Consider the following 24,544-nt stretch of genomic DNA (forward strand, 5'->3'; position numbering starts at 1 on the left):
TATCCATGACAGCATGGATACTTTTGAACTTTTCTTTAATTCTCTCATAAAGATGAAATTTAAGAACCTCTCCTTTGCCCCTAACAATGAGTTTCGACACCTCACTAAAGTCACGGTATGACGACAATCAGAAGTGTTTCTTGGCTTTTCCAACAGTAGCCGCATAGTCAGAGACCACCACTAACTAACTCATCACTAACTTTTGATGCAAACCAGTCATTTTGTTCTGTAAGCAGGCTGAAATCACTCAGACCAGGAGAGCTTCAAGGACTACTCCCAGCAAGCTTTGAAGGGGTAAACAGGGTTTTGTTGTTTTTGGTTATAAAAATGACTTTTTCCTCAACAACTGCACGACTCGAATAAATCTCAAAATTAGGTGCACCAGGTTACCACGCAGAGCTTCATTTTACTAATACAATTGGAGTATATTTACATTTATCTGACATGGTTTGCATGCCTGTGTCTAGCTGACACCAGTGTTAGTATCCTGTGTCCATCCTCTTTGCGTAAACAAACTGCTGATGGTTAAAGTCTTTGATGGCTGCAAAGGCTTAAACAGAAAGACAGTTTATATGCTGGCTAGCCAGCTATTCAAACAAGGAAATGACAGATGGGTGCTCTGGTAGATTTCTGGTTACAGTGAGACAGACACAGTCGCTCCACATTACTGATTCCATTTTCTTTCAGAGAAGAATCAATATGCTGCATTTAAACTGCTTTAGGTGTTTACACAGCATACTGCTACCAAGCGGAACAATCACACTTGTCTGTGCCACCATGAGGTTTAATTAACACCTCTAAGCTGCACGTCCGCTGCAGCAGAGGCTAACAAGTGTGGCAAAGAATTTGATAAGACTCTGAATCAAATCAGATCATATTAATCACTGCATTTCTTCCAATAATACATTTTATTAGTGCCTCTGTTCTGTATTTATTTGCTACAACAAATACCTGAGACTGGTACTCTGCGCTTGTCATGACCAAACTTGTCTACACATGTGGTATAGAAGGCATTTAAGGCAACCTACAGTATAAAGCAGCTGCACAGGGGTGACTGGACTGATGAAGACAGTTCTGAGACATCGAAGGCAAGCTTCAATGAAGACCAGGTCCGGAGATAAGAGACCTGCAAGCACACAGAGTACGTGTAATCTCACGTCACCTACAGTATTTGCATACATCTGTGTGTGCGTGTGTGTTTGACCCAACCTTGAAGAAGGGCAGGGATGATGTGACAGTCCACCAGGGACTTGATGTTGTTCTCAGTGCCCATGGCGAGGCTTCCCAACACTACGGCGCACTCTGTCCTCAGCTCCATACTGGACGAGCTCTGCTGCAGCAGGTATAATAACCTGGAGCCAACAGAGGAGGGAAGCACAGTCAGGGTTTCTCTAGGTTTTTAATAAGACAGTTGAATAAAGTCTTATCACTTCTATCCAATGCAATTTATATACAGAGCACTGAAACACACAACAGTCACCTCAAGGCACTTTATACTGTAAGACAAAGAACCTACAATAATAGAGAGAAAATCCCAACAATAAGATGACCCCTCCATGAGCAAGCAGTTTGTGACTGCGGAAAGGAAAAACTCTCGTTTAACAGGAAGAAACCTCCAGCAGAACCATACATAGGAAGTGGAAAAAGACAAATAAAGTCCCAGCAGCCTATTTTTCTAGCCTTTGCCTAGAGAGGACGTCTTTTTCCCAACTCCAACCTGGGAGCCGGTTCAACATGAGAACAAACCCTGCATAACCTGTAAGACATAGCAGAATTTACTACCAGGTTATATTGCATAGCTTTAACAGCTGTGCTGTAGTTTCATATTATCATGAACTACAACTTTATACTACTGTCAACAAAACAGGCATCAGCCTGTAGAACCTGGGGGTAAAAATAAACTTGGCCCTAACAGACCTTTTTTAAGTATCCATCTACTCTGTATCTGTGACCAAATGGGTTCAGAGGATGGCTGGGGTAATGTACTGTGGTGAGTTTCATGCTCTGTTATGATATCAAAGAGGTTGGGGGTTGCAAAACAACTGGATTCAAAAGCACCATAAGTGCTTTTAATGTGGTCCAACTTATTTGGTTGGAGGAACAGACACAAGAGGGTAAGCGTGCCATGTTCCAACAGCTTCATGTAAGTGCATTAGAATGACTTTTTCAAAGACCTAAATAAGGAAGTAGAGAGCAGGAGAGCGTGAGAGGTGCGGGGATTCATACCTCGGCACGGCTCCGAGGACAATCAGATTGGCCTTCTGCTTGTTGTTTCCTATGACAGCGTTCTTCATGTCACTGTGAAAGCATACAAATACATCCAAATGAGACATGTGAATGTATTTGAAACAACATAATATAACCTTAAGAGTGAATATGAACACCTTGATTTATAGCATGTTATCATTTAATTGATAAGTTATAAGCACATCAGGCCGACACAGGTCAGGCAGGCTGACAGTTTTAAAAACAACAATAGAAATCATTGATATCAAGCTCATGTTCTACATATTCTCATGTAACACATTAGAAATGAACAGGCTTCATCTAAGTGCATTTTTCCCCCCATGAGCTTCTTCTGCTCTGTTAGTACCTTCAGATGATATGTGATATCAAACTGCAGCAAGGTGAGTGGAAAAGCACACTGATCTAGGAGGCAGTTAAGGCGGTCAGGCGCTCGGCTAATGAAACGATACAAGTCGTAACCAGAGCTAGTCTCCCCGCAAGTTAAAAATAACTAAATAGTCCGAGTCCAAATCACAGCAGTCCAGACCAAGAGTGAGAGTGAGACACGAAGTCACAAACAGCTAAGCCTGTGCATGTAAGCACACACTCCTGCTGCAACACTGTCGTCACTAATGTTTAGAATTTGGGACATTAAAAACAAGCACGTGTTGGTAAATGATAAACAGCCTGTGGAATTAAACTCTTAGCAACAACAACAGCTGAATTTAACGTAACAGGGTGGACTGTTTGTTTTTGTTTTTTTTAACCATCAATTTCATTCATTTTCAACAAAAAAGAAAGAAAGAAAAATCAGGAAAGCCCAAAGACGTGCTATTGCAGTGGCTGAATAAAGTCTGCAAATTGGAGGCAAGCAGAATTTGACAGCTGTCATTTACTGAAAAAAAATTTTTTCAAACACTTTTTTTCCTGCACTTTGTAAAACAAAATTTAAAACAAAAATCAAAAACAAACAAAACAGCACACGCAGAGATTTTTCTGCAATGTCTCCACCCACCAAACAGGTTTTGGCCTTCCACCAAGAGAATTAATGAAAACTGTGAAAAAAAAAATATATGTAAGACTTCAATTTAATTTACAAGTTTGAAGCATAATGCAAGTTTGAAGCATAATGCATCAAACAAAAACAAAAAAACTCTATAAGATGCACAGACTTCTTGCCTTGCCTACATAATGCGCGACAGTATTTTTGTGTGTATTCACATAAGTACTATTCTGACACAGGAAACACCCTGATATACATGTGTATATATCAGACGCGATCAGACCCACACTTACATGACTCCCTGAAGCACTTTCTGTGGGTCGGGGTCAAACAGTCTGTCAACATAATGGCGACTAGTGGCGGTGACTTCCTGCATTAGAACAAAAAACAAAACAAAAACACAAACATGACTTTTAGAAATCACTGACTTGACCCTGGATTTACCTTGTACAGTATTTTTTCTCTACACTATCAAATGCTGTCCTCCACATCTGACAACTGACAAAGTGCACATATTTCAGCAGAGTAAAAGCCTACGGAATTTGGTTTCTAACTGAACAATTATTAACCATTAAATAAACAATAATTAATTATACATAAAAAGGGCAGTTTTAAATTGTTTTTTTTTTTTACAACTAAAATAACACCTTTTGTGTTACACACAGGAAAAATACAGCAGCCTCCACGGCAGGAGCCTTTAAAAGCTTTTTGACACTGCGATACCAGAAAACTTTGTTTATGTCACTGGCAGCTTTGACCAGAACTTTCCGCAGAAGTCAACGTCCTCCAGCTGCCAACGGAGTCACACTTTGATGCCAGCACGTAGCTCACAAGGTGTCCCAACACGTTCTGTACCTGTGTACCTCTCATTCAGACAGCCACTGTGGCAAACATTCATTTCACAAGTATACAGCATTATGTATGTATACACAATAACGGATCAACTCGTGTTTTTTTTTTTTAAAAAGAGTGAAGCTGAGATGCTAAAGTATCAGTTACCATGATATCTTCAATCACACTGCCTCCTTTCTGCATACACCTACCATGGGGGGCGTTTCACGGGGGCTCCTTATGCGCTTTTTCGTGGAACATTTTGCGTTATATTAGCCAAGTTACAGTTGGCAGTGAGTGTCACTTGCTAGAGTAAATCCCGGAGTCTTACCAATTACTACAGCTCTGACTGCCGACACACTACATATAAAAAAAAAACCCTCAAGAGTAAGGAAACCAGTGAGTTAGCGAAGTTTGCTTCGCTAGCTTAACCGTATGCTACAGTTGCTAATGTTACTTGCAGGAGCACCTAACGTTAGCTAGGTTTACAATGTTAAGTTTGCTATTGCAATTAAGACGGCGCATAACTTAAAATCAAATAATACTGAGTGGTTTGAATAAAAATCTCATTCCTACAACTTTTTATCCAATGTGCATGATGCATTCTATAAACGTGTTTTGACTACTGCAAAACTGGTGACAGCACTGGTACTCTTAGCAATTAGCTGCTAACTCATTCCGAGTAACACTGACAGCTAGTTTGTTCGCTCAATTTTGTTTTAGGTTACAACGACGGGGCGAGCGGGCACAGCTCGCATGTATTCTCTTTATTGTGTTCGGAAGGTTCCCGCCCGCCCGGGCAAAGCAAGGAAAAAAATCATTCTCTACAACAGCAACGTAGGCGGACCGCTACATGTTGCAATGCCTTTAACTTAGCTTTATGGCTAACAGAAAAACCTTTATACTTGAGAGCTTCTAGATGACCAAACAAAATCAGCTACTCGCAGTTGCCGTTTGCATTCTATAACCTGACAATGCTAGTTGAAATTATAAAGACTGGCACTCACAGACAGCACACTGATGCGGAGTGGGGCCTCCAATAAGCACGCCATCTCTCTTCCTCCGATGGAGCGCCCCAATCGGCGCAGCAGTCTGGAGACACTCCACCCCCCAGAGCAGCTTTGAGGGGCCTTTAAAAAGTAACTGTAGCCTAATCAGACAACTCTTTGCTAGCGTTATTTCTAAAACAGGCCCCTATATTCTTCCGTAGGCTCAGCTGTGATGTCCCGTAGCAGATATGCAACAAAAACCAACACCGCTAACTTAGCGAGCTCTCTAACAGACCGTGGACTTGTCAATAAAGTAAATATTGTTTATAAACGTGACGTGGTTGCTGTCTGCTTGAATTTGATTCGACACAATAGGTTGAGTCGTGCGAACTATGCATCAGATTAAGGTATAAATATAAAAACGCAAATTTTTAAAATACAATATATTTTTAAATCAAGACTTAGCAACAAGTATAGTAATATAATTCTACACATTTATAATGGAATCTACTGCTAGTCACTAGAATTTGATGAAGAATTGCGCATGCGCTCATATTGGTAGAGGCGAGGTGGGAACATCCATTCTGTTCGTTTCTTCCACAAACATAAGCATGTTTTTTTGCACAAGTTTGCAACTTTATGGACTATAAACCGGCTCAAAATACTCGCTAATTATACCCCCAAATCTGTAAGTACTCAGTTCGTTCACTTTGCTCTTATATAACAAATTTCCTCCATATACGCTGTCGAGTTGTTTCGCTTAATTACGTAGCCTAGCTAGCTGTTGCGTGTTGTATCGTAGGACCTGAGCTTCTAGTAGCTACCCTGCTTGAGTGTGAGGATACGAAGTAGAGAATACTTTAAAGCAGCATGGGACACATTTGTCAGATTAAAAAAAAATTTAAAAAAAATAAAAAGCATCGTGCAATACTTACTGCACGTATTCAAGGGCTACCCGCCGGTGCAGCGTGCATTGTAGAGTCTTTAATGTCTTAAAAAAGGTGCTAGGGTCATCTTCAGTTCGCATACCTTTCGTTTAATTTATTGTTTCTAGCTAAATGAAACATGACAGTCCAACAGGAGCTCTGCTCATACGCTAAAATTAAACGGGTGTCTACCCGATTGCTCCTGGATAGCTTTAGTCACATGGTAATTCATTAGCACTGTTTAAGATCATCCAAGACCGTATTGTAGCTTATTAAAGTCCCTTTCCACTGTGTGATTAAAAGGCAACTAAAACTATGATCCAAGAAGATGTGAAAAAAAAATAATTTACCCAACTGAAATGTATATTAGAACTAGACTTTAGCGAAATTGTGTGTTAAGTGAAAGTAATCATCATCACCATTGTATGTCTTTACAGATTGCCAAATCATCTTTTAGGAGGCCGTGGACCTCGGCTTGACTGTGTCCACAGAGGCTAATGGTGTTTAGATGAGAACAGAAGCCATCCTTTAGTGTGAATGTGAATTTCTCTGCACGTTGTCAGATCACCTGTTTGCACAGGATGAAAATTGCAGTAGAAGGCTGTTGCCATGGGGAGCTGGACAAGATTTATGAGACAATTGAGTATCTGGAGCAGAAGGAAGGAGTGAAGGTGGACCTGCTGCTTTGCTGTGGAGACTTCCAGGCAGTGCGAAATGAGGGAGACTTGAAGTGCATGGCAGTGCCAGCCAAGTACAGAACCATGCAGACCTTTTACAAGTAAGTTCTTTGTTTATGTTGTGTTTTTGTTTGGTTTTTAAATCAAAGACACGAGTAAGGATATTTAAAACTTTATTATTGTCTGTGTTGCAGGTATTATTCTGGGGAGAAGAAGGCTCCGGTGTTTACCATTTTCATTGGAGGAAACCACGAGGCTTCCAATCACCTGCAAGAGCTCCCTTATGGAGGCTGGGTGGCACCAAACATTTATTATCTAGGTAGAGACTGACTGATTCCAAATTTGTTTGCCAGCTTGTCTGACTCGCCACAAGCCTGACCTATATAATCACCTGTCTCCAGGTTATGCTGGTGTTATTCGCTACAAAGGGATCAGAATTGGTGGCTTATCTGGTATTTTCAAATCACGTGACTACAGGAAGGGTATTTGTTTTTGTTTGTTTAGCTTTTCAAATAGTTGAGGCTCCACTGCTATGCATCATATTTACATGGAATGTTTTCATTTTAAGGCCACCATGAATTCCCTCCATATAATCCTGAAACACTTCGAAGTGCATACCACATCAGAAATATCGAGGTTTTCAAATTAAAACAGGTAAATCTCGCAAGTTCTTCCACACAACTCTAAATGTTTGTCCACTTCTTTAGCTAAATATACAATGTTAATTTTACATGATTATTTCTGCTAAGATCCAGATGCCCATAGACATTTTCATGAGCCACGACTGGCCTCGTGGAATCTACTACTATGGCAGCACGAAGGAGCTGTTACGAAAGAAGAAATTCCTTCGTCAAGAGGTGGAGTCAAACTCTCTGGGAAGTCCTGCTGCAGAGGAGCTCCTAGCTCACCTCCAGCCTAACTATTGGTTCTCTGCACATCTTCATGTGAAATTTGCTGCCATTATGCAGCATCTGGTGAGAGTGACAGTTGTTCAGTTAGAATTACTGCTGCTAATAAGGTTAAAATCGTTCTAACCATCATTTCGGTGATTTCTTCTTTTCAGCCTAAAGGTAAAAGTGCACCACGCGTAACCAAATTCCTGTCTCTGGATAAATGTTTGCCCCACAGGGAATTCTTACAGGTGGGACAACTCTTTTTTTTTTTTTTTAATTGATATATTACGATCAGAGTCTGGGTTAAAGTGTGTGAGCTAACACCTTTTGTTTTTTCAGATTGTGGATATTCCAGAAAGACCAGGTTCATCTGAGGGTCTTGAGTATGATCCAGAGTGGCTTGCTATTCTCAAGGCTACCAACACCCTACAGAGGACCACTCCTCACCCCTGGAATCCCCCAGAGAATAATGGCTTGCATGAACGGTACACACGTATAGACATACAAGTAACAAGGCCTGTAAAAGCAGAGTTAGGTTGTGCATGCATGATTTCAGTCTCCCAGAACTAAAACATTAGCTTGAACAAATAGCCAGTGTCATGCAACAGGGGAAAGGTCACTCTGGAAGAGAGGATCTTGCACTTAAAACAAGCTTTGCATTGTAACTTCCCTGAGCTCTAGGTGTAAAAGGAAACTCGAGCTCAGGGAAGGCCTTTTTGTGTAGGATGTTATCACCACCTGTGTTGCCTTGGTGAAATAAGCAACAAAAATAAGCTCTATGGGGAAAAACAAGTTTGATATTTGCATGTTTTGTTTGGCAGCATGTTCTCCACAAATTAATGCCACTTTTTTTTTTTTTTGAAGCGCAAGAAAAATGCTAATAACCAATAGGAGCACTAGAGCTAGTCACTGGAATTTTTTTTTAAACTACTCAGCTGTCTACAATGTCAAGACAGACCAAGAATGAAGTTGCTGGTGTAGCTAGTTAGACCTGTGCAAGTTAGAGAGGAAGTATGAAACTCACTGCTTCAGCTGTGGGTTTTCATTCTTTTCCTTCTTCCCAAAGCCAGCAAGCAGAACTGAGTGGGGAGCAATTTGAAGTGTGTCACACTGCTTATTCATAAAAATACATTTTACATAATGAAAATAAAGCAGAAGGAAAGATTTCTCAGGACACCAATATTTGCTTAAATCAGCTCAACGCACGTTTTCAGGGAAGCCAAAACAATACTTTACATAGTGTATTTGCATCCATACTGGGAGACGGTATAGTGGAGCCTAATAATGAGCTGCCAAGTTATTGCTTCAGATGCTTGAAGCAAAGGTCATTATGACTGAGCGGTTTTTGTTCATACTTTTTTTTATAATGTTGGATTGCATACACCCATCAGGTGGGACTTCAGCGCTTCAGAAGCCGCTATGATGCAGGTGGTGGAGGATCTGAGCGGGGAGCTTGGCATTCCAGACAACTTCAGCCCAACGGTGCCATCCTACAACCCCAACAAGCCCCATCGTCAGGCTACCCCGAGCTACAACACCAACCCTCAGACGACCGAGCTTTGCGCCAAGTTGGGTCTCACAGACATCTATGCACAGGTCGGGCGGGGAGAAGATGAGGTGGCGAGAGTTCAGGGCAGTACAGGAGGAGAGGATGACGAAGATGACGATAGTTTGGGAAGTACTGACGAGCCCAGCGAGTATCCAACCGATACTTCAGGATTGTCAGGTTCATTTAATCCAGATGAGATCACCATAGAAGACGAGTGGGAGGAGGAGGAGGAGCTGAAAGCAGAGGTGAAAGCAGACGAGCTTTTTGATGCGAAAGCAGGTGAAATCCACACACCCAGCCGTATGGTTCTACCCGAGCCCAAATGCAGCGTCTCGCCCCCTCCTCTGCCCGACCTCATGAACCTGCCACCTCCTTCCCACTCTACCCCAGCTCACGCTCAGTTTGGAGCAGACGGGGCAGGACAGGGCAGCGGCGACGATGAGGACGTCACAGCTGCGCGCATCCTAAAACGAACCAGCATTGAGAGTGGGGACGCTGGCAGCAGAGGCCCAACTCCAAGAATCAAACGCAGAAACCAGGTGATCTATACAGCAGCGGAGGATGACGAGTGTGAGGGATAGTCAGGGAGGCAGTGTAAACTTCTCCGTTAGTTTATATTCATTAATTTATGTACCTGCAGCTACTCACACGAGCTGTTCAAAGCAGAGGCATGGCTTTATTAAAATGCCCGTAAAGGTGGACTGTACACAAGCAAAGAATTTGTTTCTGGATTCAGTTTCCACAGAAATTATACCCATCAAAATGTTTCGTTGTTTAAACATGATTTTTATGTATTTTAATCCAACCAGATTTTTTAGAACACTTTTTCTTTTTCTGACATTGTAATTTCAAGATGATTAAAGAGGCCAGAAAGATGAGAACAGCTTTTTTTTTTTTTTTTTTTTTTTTAAACAGAAATAATGACTTCACAGCTTTATTGAACACTTACATACCGTAGGTGCTGATGGAAAAAGCAAGTCTTTGTTTTAATTACTTGTTATCTTACTCATACAGACCACTGAACCTACGTTAAAACACTGAACAATGACAGTGGATGTGTTTCTTGTATATAGTGAGCTGTTAGTGTTGAGAGGAACGGCACTTTTTTTTTTTTTAAGCCTTCCATTTGTATACTATTTGAAAATTGTCTTAATGAGAATTCAGTTTTTCTCATCAAAATGCTTGGATATGAAAATAAAGCCGAAGAAAAGATTTCTCTGGACACAGATGTGTGTTTAAATCCCACTGATTTATAACATTGATCAGAGTCCTTTAAACGATCCATTCCAGGTTCACAAGTGTGCTCTGCTGAAGTCAACAAACATTCTCAGTGAAATTAAGACAATATTTAACATACAGTGTATTCGACAGGATCTCTACATCCATACAAAGAGCCAGTACGGTATAGCCTAATGACGGGGTGCCAGGTTTTTGGTTTATGGTGCAAACCAACGTCAGGGAGTAGTCTTGCGCCTTGTCTGCAAAGCACACACTCAAAGAAAGCCCCAAACATGATTGACAGAAAGAAAACAGGGAGTAGGCACTTCTGTTTTTTTTGTGTGTATTTTTTATCTATTCTTTCCTCATTTTCTTCAGCCAAGCCTTTGACAGCCACTGAGCACACAGCTCATTCTAGTAAGGTAAAGGAAACAGTTATGCCATTTAAGCTGAACACAACATGTGCAGATATACTCCAGACCAAGGAGGTTTATTACAAGCCTCATAGTCTAAACCAAACAGGGAGGACAATGGAATTTAATCAATTCCTTGACATTTGGGAACACCATTTCCAGATGGAAAGCTATAGATGCCAATCAGAATAACGATTTAGTAACCCTGTCCATGTCATAGTTATACACTTCACATCCAGTGTATATTACTGCTGTAAAGAGCTACAGCAAGCTTATTCACACTAACTGCATGTACCTCAATCTTTCAATAAATAATTCTCAGACTTGCTGAGCTTTAGTTTCACTAATTCAGAACTTGTCAGAAGTTGAAATGTTTACTTCACGTCTTAACTTTTTGGGTTACCATTTAGACTAAATAAGGGAGGAATCAGAGATGCTGAAGCTTATCAGTCTGCAGCCAAGAGAAGTAGGAATATGGAACATTAAATAGGTACGAATTGACTTGTGTCAGACAAACTGAGCCACAGGAGGGTCGGGCAGGACAGAGAAGGGTTCAAACTCATTCCCGGGGTTCAATTCGGTATTTATTCACAGAAGGATCTTATTAGAGGGGAAAAGCAAGCAGCTGCAAGCTGGGGGGGGGGGTGACTGCCATCTCAACCGTTTGGCTCTTTTAATGCCTCGGCCCTTTTTTTCTCCTTTCGGGACACTCGGCAACATGTGCTGCTCAGTTTGTGCCAATCGGGGCCGTGACTGAAAATGATGCAAGGCAGAGTGAACACGAAAGAAATTTCACAATTAGTGCTAAATACTAGAACAGGCTTGCCACCATCTTCTACATTCCTCTTAATCTCAGTCTTCTCTATACCGTGTCTTTCCAAATGTGGAATCAGAGTTGTTGGTCAACAGACACGTGTGAAACGCTGTCTCTGTCCTCCATCTCTGCTTGCTTTTTTGGTTCTTCCTCTCCTCTTATTCTCTCTGCTTGAACAGGAAGATGAATGCAGAGTAAAGGCTCACCCCCTGTAAGTTGATTGAAAGAGACGAGATGGTTGTAGGGCTGTGGTGGTGTGGATGGTAGAATACAGGTGGTAGGGAGTTGTGGAAGTCTAGTTCCCTCCACAGCAGGCTCGGGTGGAATGAGCATCTGGGTCCTGCAGGTTGACTCCCCGATGTCGGGCTGCATGCGTTGGGTTTTGGGTGTCTGTTTTTGGCATCTTTTTTGCTAGATTAAAGAGAAGAGGTTTATTTAGACTGTGACAAGCATATAATTCACGAGGCAGGACTCCTGACGTCTATTAGTCTCTTCTGTGAAAGAAATTATTCTTATATAAAACACAACACTCACCAATGGCCAGGAACAGCTCATTGACGTTCATGGCTGTCTTTGCAGAGGTTTCCATAAAAAGCAAACCAGTGTCTTCGGCATATGTCTGGGCTTCCTTTACCATTCAGCATATGAAAAGATCAAATTATTACACAGTATTTAAAAAACTACTAGCACAAATGCTAAAACCTGCAGATGAAAGGAACTAAACTGTTTTCCATTCACAAATCATGACTGTAATTCAGCATCACATATAAAAAAAAAGTCACATCCGACCGATTCGGACATAAGTGGTATCGTGCCATCTCTAATTTTAAGTAGCCTTAAGGAGGCATAATGGACTAATACAGTCTGAATGCTGCTTGCTAACCAAGCTTACTAGCATTAACATATAATTTTGTCCTTGGTTCTGCTCCACATATAATGATTTTGAAAACAAACCAAACACAGCATAGTGTAGTGTAAGCCAGAATGTAAGGTTTGTAATACGGATTCCCAAACCAGTGGATGGCGAGTACCCTTTTATATACAGTTTACCATTCTAAACTAAAATTGGATGGCTCCTCTTATTGAGCTCAGTTCTTGGTGTCATGGAGACCACCTTCCTCTGATATTCTGCTCCATGCTGACATCACTGTTACAAAGCCACTTTCAGCTACTCTCCTGTCACAAGAGGTTGCCACAGTGTGTAGCTCCAACAGAAGCTTCTATATGTACACGCATATACAGTACATCCCAAAGGTGTTCTAGTGGATTCAGACAATAGAAGTGTGGCTGTACCGGGATCCAAAAGGTCAGTGACAGCACTTACACATTCAAACCATAGCTAACTAGTATTGTGGGCCAAAGTCAGACCAGAAAGCATTCCCCACAGTATTAAAATCCAACCGTAGTAGCCTACACTGCTGCAACAAGCATGGTTGGGTTTTTTTATTCATGCTGTGAGATAATTAAAGCAAAAGATTCACTGGGGACTATTTTGTTAGTTATGAATTGCAAGTGTGTTCCCTTTGCAGCCACATATTTCTGCTTTAGGCTAGCAGTTACAGCTAACGGCTTCAAGGCTGAAGATGTGAATCTTAATAGTCTGTCAGCTCCAACAACTGTGGCCTCTGACCTCTTTCATTAACAAGGTGCTTCTATCCATAGGACTGCTTCTGTCTTCAGGAAGTAAATTGGTTATGATTTAATTTGGACCAACAGGGGTGCGTTACCTCATACTCCACCAGTCTCTTCTCGGCCAGGTCAGCCTTGTTTCCAGCCAGGGCAATAACAATGTTAGGACTGGCCTGCCTCTGCAGCTCCTTCACCCAGGCCTTGGCTCTCTCAAACGTCTCCTGCACAAACACAGAACCAAGGTCAGATAAACTACCATGGAGATACCAAGCAAATATGATGAGATTAACTTTTCACCTTTGAGCTGATGCAAATAATGGAGCTGGGCAGTATAATGTAATAACTTCTTTCAAAAGTGCGACATTCAAATGAAACGTCAGTAAGTTCAAAGCCTCTGTGTTGGAAGCATGACTGAGGTACTGACAGAAAAAAAGTTACTTGTTAAAATGTAAAAGTCTGAAGACACAGTATGTGTTAAAAAATAATTTAAAAAAAAAAAATCAATGTCTTGATTATAATATGGGTAAGTACAGAATCAGTTAATTTCAATAAAAGAACTAGGTGAACCCAAAGTCACAGCTAACATTGGAGATGTGTGACATCAAAAATGTTTTCCATTTATGCTTTGATAGATTTCAGAATTGCTATTTACTAGAGATGGGAATCACCATACATCCTACGATACGATATTATCACAATACTTAACGCACGATACGATATTATTGCAATTTTTTAAAATATTTTGCGATATTCAGATTCTGTACATAAAGGTAAACTTTATCAATATTCATTTTATCTAATATCAAAGTCTCGCACTCAGTCTTTCTCTCATTTCAGTCAGTTTTATTGTTGACAAACTGAACGGTTAAACACGGTTAAAGTTAAACACATTTGGACAGTGAAGGAATGTCAGGATTCTTGCTCAGAAAAAGGATCAACATGCTCTGAAGTCAGAGCACAAAAACTTTTTTTGTAACAAAATATCGATTTCTGCTGTCCTTGTATCGATACATTATTAGCAAACAAAATATCACGATACTACACAGTATCGATTTTTTCCCCCACCCCTACTATTTACACAAATATGCATGACTGTAGATAACAACCATTAAAAGTTTGCAAAACCTGATTCAAAGCAGCGTGTTTGGGCTGCACTTATGAAAACACATTTGAAATAAAAGACAGCTGATATTCCTACTTGGGAAGTGGAATTTCTACAGCACTTTCCTTCTCCTGCTCAGAGTGCCCAGGATTTTCTTTACTTGTATTTGCATAGTCTAACACAGACAGTCAGGCTAAGTAATCCCACAAAGGTGGTCATCGGCCTGATTAGTCCATCCAAGAAGGAGGTGTGTGTCGCTTACAGCACAAACCAGTTGCAACATGGACAGGTCCCGGGAGATGTTTTACAAATAAAAGAGCAAATTTTAACGTCTCTCTATATTCTCTTTTTCTGCCTTCCCTTTCCCCATCACCACCAGAACCAGTTAGGAAACTATGGGCATCTGCCTAAAGCATGGTTCTGTACGAGATCTGTTCCTGTTTAAACTGAGTTTTTCCTCCCTGCTGTCACCAAGTACTTGCTCAATGGATATTATCATCCTTGTGCACTGTTATTGTGAATGAGTGTTGTATACATAAAATCTAATTTAATAAACATAAAAAATATGAAGTGGTCGAACATATAATACATGTTGAATGTAATATATTTGTTGTGACACATGATTTGAGTGGTCATAAAAATAAAAACTCCATTAAGGAAAGCTGGTAAAACATTTCGACTGTCACTTCATAGACCTTACAGTATCAGTGGCCATCATGACAACACAAGAAGATCAGACTCAAACTGTGAGTACACAGACACGGGAAGAAGCTGCTAACGCCACACAGAAAGGCCCAGCCAGACGGTGGATTTACACTGTCACACAGGACAAATATAAAAACATGTTGTAAACCATTAAGTAGATCAAAACGCAAATTTATGTTTCAACATCAGCCAGTACACGAACTGGATGCAAGGTTCAAAGTTTCTATCATTCACGTTGCGCTCAAGAATCTTTATTCCTTGTTGAAGCTTCACACTGGGCTTAGGGGCTCTTCCAGGAATGGTGACACTATTTCCCAGAGACATTCATCAGTAGGTGGTGGTTTTGCATTTGCCAAATGTCTTATCTTGAATATACAGATGTGAAGCACAAGCTACCATGGCGATTTAACTCAGTACCACCTTCATAATTCAAAACCCAGGGGTTCAATTCAATTCAATTTTATTTATACAGCACCAAATCACAACAACAGTCGCCTCGAGGCGTTTTATATTGTACAGTAGATCCTACAATAATAGATACAGAGAAAAATCCAACGATCATAGAGAATATAACTTCAGGTGAACCCTGAAGTTCACCTGAAGTTATCCTCCAACTCTAGCTCTGGGATCATGGGAGCTGGAGATTGAACCACCATCCTTCCAGTTATCAGATGGCCTACTCTACCTTCATAGTCACACCTAGCTTCCTGAATTTCAATGATACCAAATATATCCATGTCTAATGATGTAGAGAATGTGGGACGACAAAAAAAAAGAGGAAAGGAAAGAACTCGAGGAGTTTCCAGGTTAATACTGATATTAGGCTGTCGGAGACATTTACGCTTTTCTACAACTGTCTTTCAGTGAGAATCTTTACATGATTGATTTAGGTAAATGAATTGTGAATGTTGAAAAATACCTATCGGCAGCAGTCCGACATTTTAGAACAAATATCAGTGCAGCCAAGACCAACTGAAATTAGGAAATATTTCTACGTACCGGCTTGGTGATGTCAAAGACAACAATAGCAGCCTGAGCGCCACGATAGTACATGGGAGCCAGGCTGTGGTATCGCTCCTGTCCTGCAGTGTCCCAGATCTCAAACTTCACTGTGGTATCATCAAGACACACCGACTGTGCCAGGAATGCAGCTGGACATAAAAAAGAAGCATGAGAGATCATTATGGGGTTCTTAAATCCACCCCCCCCCCCAATCAATCACCTGATTAGGAGTTCTCCCAGTTCTTACCTCCTATAGTGGTCTCTTGGAACTCATCAAACTGCCCTTTGACAAAACGCAGCACCAAACTGGACTTGCCCACAGCCATGTCCCCCAGCAGCACCAACTTGAACTGGCAAATCTTGGTCTGCGTTAGTGTGCCGTTGGAGCGGCCTCCGCTCCCTCTGGAGCTCATACTGACCAGAGACAGCAGGGGGGCTGGGCCTCCTCCCTCAGTGGAGACAGGTGCTTTTGGTCACTTGTGCTGCTTCCCAAAACAGACCGAGAGTCACGTCTCACTGACGACGTCTTGACCTCTGTTCTAGTCGTGTTTGGTCTGTGTGAAAAAGCCAGAAGACTTTTATTTCGGTTCAAGATTACACACTGTCTGCCCTATATACACACACATATCCTTCTTCCTCAAGGTAACAAATCTTCTCCCGGCGGATCCATACTTTCTAAAGATTAGAAGTTTTCTATGCGATCAAGCACAAGTTTTAATTGCGACTGTAATGTCTCACGTGTACTACCTCTCAATGTGATCACGCCTTACCTCATGAAACGGAAATCCAAGCCGATCCAGAAATAAGTTCTAAAGATTTAAGCCTCATAGGAGGGATGGAGGTCTCGCATACAATCCAGCACCTGTTTAAATCCTAACTGCATTGCACAATATGTACCAACCTTCACATGCTGCTGCGTTCACTGAATAAGAGATGTGTGGGGAGAATAGCCGCCCATTTGATCTGGAGTTTACTGGGGATGCTGCGCTTCTAATTGCTCTCTCCCACCTCAGACACTCGACGCTAACAACCCCCCTCCCCCCGGCACTGCAGCACTTTCTCCATTTGAAACATTAACCTCAGCACCCCGCTGACACGCGTCAGGACAAGAGAGCAGACGGATGACATCCTGGCGTACTCGTGTTGAGGCAACTCCCACAATGACTGTTATCAGATCAGCAACCCTTATCTCGGGTTATGTGCTAGCGGGACAGCGATCCGAGCATTCGGTTCGGACGACACAAAACTGAAACAAAGCCTCGCATTTCGACGCCCAAAGAAACACAGCCGTTCCAGCCGAGCGTATAAGTAACACAGAGGTACTGAGAGGAAAACATAAGTCTATTTACCGTGTATAGTGTCGTTTCAGCCGTGCGGGTAGCGCTGACTTAACTGTTGACAATTTGGCTATCAGCTGGTGAAAGAAAAAAATGTTAACGCTTCCTGGAAATTGGCGCATGCGCACTGAGTGCCGCATTGTCAATTCTGGGAAGAAAAGAAGAGCCGCATATCCTTTGATTTTTTTTCACTCGTCTTTATATGGCACTTTTTAAAAATACAAATTTAGATCAATTATAAGAGTCACAGAACACAAGTTCGACGAACAAAATACCGCGCACAGTAAGAATGACAAATTCATAGAAATGATTCATTCTCAGAAAACACATCACCCCCTCTGGAAACGTTCTTTCTCGTCTGCTTATATTTTTTCCGATCTTTAAAATGTATTCTAGGAAACGTAGACGGGGTTATTGTAGTGAATTCTTTGGGTAATATATTGGCAACCTTCTAGAAGCTCCTCTGAAGGTTATTATTTTTGATAACCTCCAAGGAGCGTTACCTAAAGTTAATATTTAAATTTAAATATATATATACATAGTTTAAAAAAAAAAACCTGGTAAATGGTTTCACAAACAATAGAATTCCGGAATGTCCATTTAAAAAAAGAGACTAAACTTTTTATCATTGTACGAATGCACAAAGCATTGTATAATTTAATTATTGCCTTTATTTTCGACAAAGATTTAAATCCTTTTTTGGAAATAGAAAAAAATGGCAGTCATTGATAATATTAACCCGAGGCTTTTAGCTTTTAGTCAAATTTTAATGTTTTAATGGCGACAAAAGTTGCTCAATAACTAGCAGATAATCATAATAATCGAGGCACAGACACCAACACATTTCCTGTTGGTGTCTGAATGGAGTTTCAGTGATTAGCCGCGTGGTTTTCTGATGCAGCCTCCGGGCTGCAGGGGGCGCCGGAGAAATCCTGGGAAATATCTCGGAAGTCAATACCACGTGAAGGATGTTTGACTTGTTTTCACCGGTGCACTGCTGTGCAGGCACACAAATGTGTCGGTCTGTTTTTATTTAAGACATTGTGGGAAACGTGGAGGTGTTTCATTGTGACGTTATGCGATAACTTGCCGTCACTATGCCAGCAACAAACAGAAAAGCGCAGAAGAAGGGGAGGGACACCGCCGTAAGTGTTGTTTCACTATTCACAGTACTTAACAGTATTATGTGTAAACACACCACTGTTTACTTTAGCTCTACTATATTATGAAGTACACGATGTCAATTATATTGCTGCTGATGGTTGAACCACAATATTGCGGTTGTATTCAAAAAATATTAGATGTGTAAGAAGATATTAAAAATGAGCTCAGTCTCTGTCTATTACAGCACTACATGCCAGATGGTTACTAGTACATATGTAATAGAATAAGATGTATCACAGTACAGCTCTGTGTGTTTCTTGAACCCTAGACTAGCTTTGCATGATTCACAGTTAAAAATAAGTCATATTTACCTAAAACTTTAGGGACTTCTCATGCATGCGCTAACCTCATTATTTGAATCTGTGGCCATGTTTAATTTGAGAATCCACCCCTGTAACAGTAGTCTCATTGCACATGTGCATACTTTAAAATGATGATATGAGTATATGCAACATTTGTATGTATATGTGACATCCTTCAATGGAAGGATAAGAAAGAAGATCATTAAAGGTCTTAAAAAGTCTTGCACTGTGTTTTGGGAGATTTATTTCTGCTGGTTCTTTGTTGTTCCTTAAAACAGGTGCAGGGAACCAATGACAGCAGTGTGGTGAGCAAAGTGTCTGCTGCAGCACAGGGCTACTTCAGCGACGCCTTCCTTCAACACTTTGTGTGCAAAGTGGCCAGGAGAGCGCCGCTTATCAACAGGTCAGATATTGTTTTCTCTTCTTTCATGCACCTCGGATGTATGTGGTGATGGTTTACTCTATAAACAAAATTTATACAGTAAGCAGCAGCAATAGAATTACTCTCATGTGCAGGGGAGGTGATGCACACCACATGTATGTATGTATGTATGTAGCTGGCAGGGGGTACTGGGTAAAAATGTCTTGTGTAAATTAAAGTTTCTTTGGATGTTTCAGGGGCTATTATGTGCGCTGGAAAGCTGTGGACCACTGTGTGAGGAAATTCCTTCAGATTACAGAAAAATGCCCTGAAAGACAGGTAAGCTGTCAGCGTATCGTCCAATCAGTCTTTCTGGAAGCAGGTCACTTGTAATCATGTAATACCTCTTGGCACTTACTAGAGCAGTTATTTTAAATCATTATCCAGAGTAGTGGTCATTTCACTGATCAAAGGAAAACAAAAAGTGTCTATAGAATCTGAGTCAAATATGATTTAAAAATGCTCAACGTTCACTGACTTAATGTTTAAAAAGCTTTTTCTCTTTAAGGCTGCCATCATCTTCCATGTTACCAAATGTTCCCATCTTTTGTATAGGTTTCCATTCCGATTGGTGTCTTTATTTTTCAACCTCACTTCCCTGGTTTAGATCTTGTCTTTGGGTGCGGGCTTCGACTCTTTGTATTTCCGCCTACGTGGAGATGGAGCTCTGAGCGGGGCTGTTGTGTTTGAGGTAGATTTTCCTGATGTCTCTCAGCGCAAGGCTGCCCTCATCACTTCTAATATAACACTAAGGGGGATGATAGACTCCCAGTCACCGTCACTTACAGGTTTGTCTTTTTTTTCTTGGTAGTGGTTTAAAAAAATTATTTGTCAGGTAAAAGATGTACAGTAAGAGGTTAGTATGGCATAGTTTAGTTTGGTGAATGGCTGCTTGTGTTTCTTCAGGACCTGTCTATGTGTCCAGCAGTCAGTACCGTCTGTTAGGAGTGGATGTTAGAGAGGAGTCCAAGGTGGAAGAGGCTCTGCGTGTAGCTGGGCTGGACTGGGCTGCCCCTACCCTGATTCTTTCTGAAGTGGTGCTCACCTACATGGAAACACAATGGTGCAGTAATGTATAAAATGTGAACTAGAGATGAATTTGCATACACTTGGGCGTGTAACGCTAGTTAGATGATGGCAATATGTAGCAAAAACTGAGAATTTATGATCAAAGCAAATCACATTTAAAGCCGTTGGATGTTGTGTGTCTTTCAGGTCTGATGCCATCATTGGTTGGGCAGCAAAGCTCCTGCCACAGTCTCTCTTTGTTATGTATGAGCAGATCCATCCGCACGATCCCTTTGGTCAGATCATGCAGGAGCATTTCCAGAAACTCAATTCAACTCTGCATGCACTTCGACAATACCCAGACACCGCCGCACAAAGGCACCGCTTCCTGGACAAGGTCAGTACACAACCTATACACAAGACACTTCCTGTATCTTTTCACTTCTTTGAACAAGCACAATACCTCAGACCCAGGTACCAATTGAATAAAAAAAAAAAACACAGTCGAGGCATATTCAAAACGTCCCTGTTCCTCCTGTGAAGGTTAAATATATGGCGTCTTTGTCTCCAGGGCTGGGAAGAGTGCGTGTGCCTGGATATGAATAATTTCCTCTTCGGGCTGGTCCCTGAGGAGGAGAGATGCAGATTGGAGAGCCTGGAGCCTTTTGATGAATATGAGGTCAGCTGGGTCTCAGCATTGCATCTTCTATAAAAGTGTGCACTACTGATCAGAAGAGCTCACTTGATTTGGTTTGGATGACACATTTTGTCATTTATCACTAAACCGCTGCCGAAAGTTTATTTATTGTTGTGACCTTTAGAAAACCTCTTTTCCAATTAATGTTAGTACAGCTGAAAACCACAGTGCTTATTCAAGAAGCGATCTGTGTTTGTAGTTGAGTGTCAGCCTCTGTGGGGAGGAGTGCACACAATGAAGATGTTAGGATTATTTGACTCTACAGTTTCCAACTATGAGGGGAGAGTGTGTCCAGTCTGGCCCACTCTCTGTGGTTTTTGAGAACCGTTATGGACGGCATGCTGGAGCAATGGTTCATTCTTTCACCTCACCATAGAATGCTCTAGTTTTGAACCCGGGCACTTTCACACTGGCTTCACTCTGCAGTCCTGAAAGCTACACCCGTCTTTTATTTTGTCTCTCACGTACCACTTACTTTTTACCTTCATCATTTGTAATATAAGTATCTTTGAACCTGCTATTAAACAAAGAGTAAAAAGTCAACACAGTAGCTAACATCAGAATCATTCAATGATTGTAGAAGAAGAGCTTTATGGAAAAGTTACAAATGAACTTCATAAAATTTGGTGTTAGTTCAAATAAAGAAGATATAAAACCTCATTTTATTTTTTGGCACAACACCGGAACAACTACATTCTACCACTGACTCCTCACCTGTCTGCTCTCAGGAGTGGCACCAAAAATGTTCCCATTACTTCATCCTTACTGCATCTCGAGGCTCTTTGATGGCGCAGGCTTTACTCCCTCGAGCTCCAGGTAGCTTTCACTTTCCACTCCTCGACTTGACACTAACAAGCATTTGAAATGGGACGTTCTGTATGCATGTTGAAGTTGTGTTGTTGCTTTAGAATCTCCTGTGCCATCTGTTGGCCCTTCTTGGAGCACAACAGCCCTGAGTGTTCGGACCACACCGGTATGCGTGGAGGGGCTGGGGATGGCTTCTGCGTCAGTGAGGCCAGGGTGGGTCCTGCTAACAGGAGGCTCCAGCAGAGGAGGCAGAAGAGCAGCGATCAGACTCCTGCTCAGAGAACAGGAAGGCTGGAGGTCCGTCAGTGTGGAGCCATCAGCAGATGTTGGTGAGGGGTTTTTTTTTTCTTTGGGGGAGGGGCAGCCGGTCTTGATTTAGCCAGGAAAAGTTAGTAATTTTCCCTTCTTATCCCAGGTGTGCGACTTTACCACACAGTTACCCCTATACCTGGAGTGGGTGCTGTGGTATTTGGAGGTCGCTCCTCTCCACTCAACCCGGTCAGAAGCCTTTTCAAAATGACCTTTAGCCTCTGTGGTGCTCTGGAGTCAGGGGGCCAAGATGCACCGAAGCTTTGTATGGAGGAGATGATGTGTACAGGCAGTCCACCACCGCCAAGATGGAGGCACTCTGCTACCCTAACCAGACACAGAGGTGAGGGAAAACAGGAAGTCTTGTAGGATCCTTTTGCCTCACACTCTTTCTTTTTTTTCCCTCTTCCTGTTTGTAGCTTTTTCTTTCTTTTTCTCTTTTTTCATTCCATTTGTTCTTTTGCTTTATGCTTTTCTCACATCTTTGCTTCGCCTTCTCTCTGCCAGTCTTTTATCCCATCCCTGCTTTTTCGTTACACACTGACTCCCTGTCACATCTCTGCAGGCAGAGAGTTTGTGTTTGTGTTTGGTGGAAAGAACCAATCAGGGGCCGTTTTGGGTGACGGATACTTCCTGAGTGTCGACCAGCAGCACTGGACTGAGGTTTGCTTGTTGTTACAATTTTAAACCCAGATTCTTAATGTTGCACGCACAAGTTTATTATCACATCACACAGGGCCCGTATGCATATAAACCTCCACATATTAGATATGTAAGGTATATTTTGAAGGAGTCATTTAGTAGATTTCAAGAATACAAGTATGGAGCAAGAACATAACGTGCACATGACTCATACATGACCACTGGGTGTCATTTACAGATCCCAGTAGAGGGCGTAGCACCAGAGGCTCGTCACTCTCACTCTGCATGCTCATATAAAGGTGGTGGTGTGGTGTTTGGAGGGCTGAGCAGAGCAGGAGTGCCCCTGGATGACACGGTAATCCTGACACCAACTGAAAGAGGCTTCTGCTGGGAGAGAATAGATGTACAGCCCCCTCCTGTACCCAGGTCTGTTGTGCCTCAGACACCATAACCAAACTCCAAGTTTCTGCTAAAGAAACTCTTTGATGAGATTTCCATTGTGTGCTTCGTTTTAGATACTCTCACTGTGCCCATGTGAGTGGTGAGAAGCTGGTTGTGGTAGGTGGAGTCTGGCTGCATTCAGACGGCGTGCCAGGCGTTGTTGTGATCAACATCACCACGTGCAGCAGTATGGAGTACAGTCTGGACACGGTTAGTGATCATTTATTGCACTTATAGTTATTCTAAAGGAAATCTAGCACCAACCAATGTTCTTCATCGACCTCAGGCCTTAAAGCCTCCAGGTTTGTTGCTTAAAAACTAGCACTGTTCCACTTCTGTGAGGAAAAGCAGAACTGAATTATCCGATGTTAATTACTAATGTATGTCCTGTCATGTGTAGACCTCAGTGCCCTGGCCTCTGATGCTCCACTCATTTTGCTCTGAGATGACGGACTCAGAAGATCCAGAGCTGCTCTTGATAGGTGGAGGAGGAAACTGTTTCTCTTTTGGGACTCACTGGAACCCTCAGCCTGTCACTGTGGACCTCAAACTCATGCTGGGCTGAATCAGCCTTGAGTATTTCCAAAATAAAGTACCAAAAGGTGGACTTATGTCAAGTCTGTTGAAGGGTCCAGACAAGTGCCTGCTTCTTATTGTAATTTTCATAATTATATAAGAAAACCTCTCATATTGACCGAGCAGCAACCTCCAGGGTGCCGAAGCAGAAGTGCCCGAAACTGTAGTTCCTCTAGTGGCCACTCGAGGCAGAGACTCCCATATTATAATGTTCAACTTTACAGCAGAAATAAACATTTCTACAACCTGTTCCGGAGATATGTTTTGTCTTTATAACTTATTTCTTCCTTTAACTATACAGACCCCTTATATAATTTAAGGGGTTTCAAGGCTGTGGCTGTGACTGACTTGCCCATAGCTGCTAGCTGTCAACAAGGTGTCAGCCCAACTAATTCCAGTCTTTGCCTTGAGAAGCCTTTTCAGTGCACTTATACTTGAAAGTGGACTTATGTCAAGTCTTTATCCTGTCTTCCTTCTCTCACCCCAACCGGTCACAGCAGATGGCCCCGCCCCTCCCTGAGCCTGGTTCTGCCGCAGGTTTCTTCCTGTTAAAAGGGAGTTTTTCCTTCCCACTGTCGCCAAAGTGCTTTCTCATAGGGGGTCATATGATTGTTGGGTTTTTCTCTGTATCTATTATTGAACGATCTACTGTGCAATATAAAGCGCTTTGAGGCGACTGTTGTTGTGATTTGGCGCTGTATAAATAAAATTGAATTGAAATATAATACGACTTTAACAGCCTGCTAGAAGTTTATTTTTTATATATTGCTGAAATTAGCAAGTTTCAACAGTTTGATAGATTGGTATGAAGTGATGATCTCCTACTGGGCAGACTCGAGGCTACACTAGCTCTATACTCCACC

General features: G+C 41.8%; 4 protein-coding genes across 8 annotated transcripts in view; 2 read left to right on the forward strand and 2 right to left on the reverse strand.

Annotated features, from left to right (window-relative positions):
- Positions 1–5,272, reverse strand: part of armc8 (armadillo repeat containing 8) — a 24,580-nt gene extending 19,308 nt beyond the window's left edge. The window contains exons 1-6 of one of the 5 annotated variants that reach the window (XM_082507623.1): positions 5,068–5,272; positions 3,523–3,599; positions 3,242–3,281; positions 2,227–2,298; positions 1,210–1,352; positions 1,029–1,126 (exon numbers count right to left, since the gene is read on the reverse strand). In XM_082507623.1, the coding sequence (XP_082363749.1) occupies positions 1,029–1,126; positions 1,210–1,352; positions 2,227–2,298; positions 3,242–3,281; positions 3,523–3,574 (405 nt within the window). In that variant the 5' untranslated portion in view covers positions 3,575–3,599; positions 5,068–5,272. Of the gene's footprint in view, positions 1–1,028; positions 1,127–1,209; positions 1,353–2,226; positions 2,299–3,241; positions 3,282–3,522; positions 3,600–4,272; positions 4,748–5,067 lie in introns of those variants that run through there. The other 4 variants (XM_082507624.1, XM_082507622.1, XM_082507625.1 and 1 more) reach the window with 4 other exon arrangements.
- A 315-nt stretch (positions 5,273–5,587) lies between these two features.
- dbr1 (debranching RNA lariats 1) lies at positions 5,588–9,997 on the forward strand. Its single transcript, XM_082507628.1, has 9 exons — positions 5,588–5,737; positions 6,413–6,753; positions 6,847–6,971; positions 7,054–7,134; positions 7,221–7,306; positions 7,402–7,626; positions 7,716–7,793; positions 7,885–8,030; positions 8,937–9,997. The coding sequence occupies exons 2-9, from the start codon at positions 6,557–6,559 to the stop codon at positions 9,673–9,675; spliced, it is 1,677 nt and encodes a 558-aa protein (XP_082363754.1). The 5' UTR covers positions 5,588–5,737; positions 6,413–6,556; the 3' UTR covers positions 9,676–9,997.
- Positions 9,998–10,324: 327 nt separating this feature from the next.
- On the reverse strand, positions 10,325–17,592 carry rab5b (RAB5B, member RAS oncogene family). The gene is given in 7 exon segments (XM_082507637.1): positions 10,325–11,950; positions 12,074–12,167; positions 13,267–13,389; positions 15,975–16,126; positions 16,225–16,428; positions 16,431–16,531; positions 17,327–17,592. Coding segments are annotated over 7 exon segments (918 nt in total). The 5' UTR covers positions 17,455–17,592; the 3' UTR covers positions 10,325–11,834.
- A 268-nt stretch (positions 17,593–17,860) lies between these two features.
- Positions 17,861–24,411, forward strand: lcmt2 (leucine carboxyl methyltransferase 2). The gene is made up of 14 exons (XM_082507621.1): positions 17,861–18,459; positions 19,059–19,183; positions 19,399–19,480; positions 19,809–19,989; positions 20,108–20,264; positions 20,417–20,606; positions 20,781–20,888; positions 21,635–21,722; positions 21,815–22,042; positions 22,129–22,365; positions 22,588–22,685; positions 22,903–23,090; positions 23,180–23,315; positions 23,506–24,411. The coding sequence occupies exons 1-14, from the start codon at positions 18,412–18,414 to the stop codon at positions 23,668–23,670; spliced, it is 2,031 nt and encodes a 676-aa protein (XP_082363747.1). The 5' UTR covers positions 17,861–18,411; the 3' UTR covers positions 23,671–24,411.
- Positions 24,412–24,544: the final 133 nt, after the last annotated feature.

This window comes from Aulonocara stuartgranti, assembly GCF_965226115.1.
Source record: "Aulonocara stuartgranti genome assembly, chromosome: 16".
Classification (NCBI taxonomy): Eukaryota; Metazoa; Chordata; class Actinopteri; order Cichliformes; family Cichlidae; genus Aulonocara; species Aulonocara stuartgranti.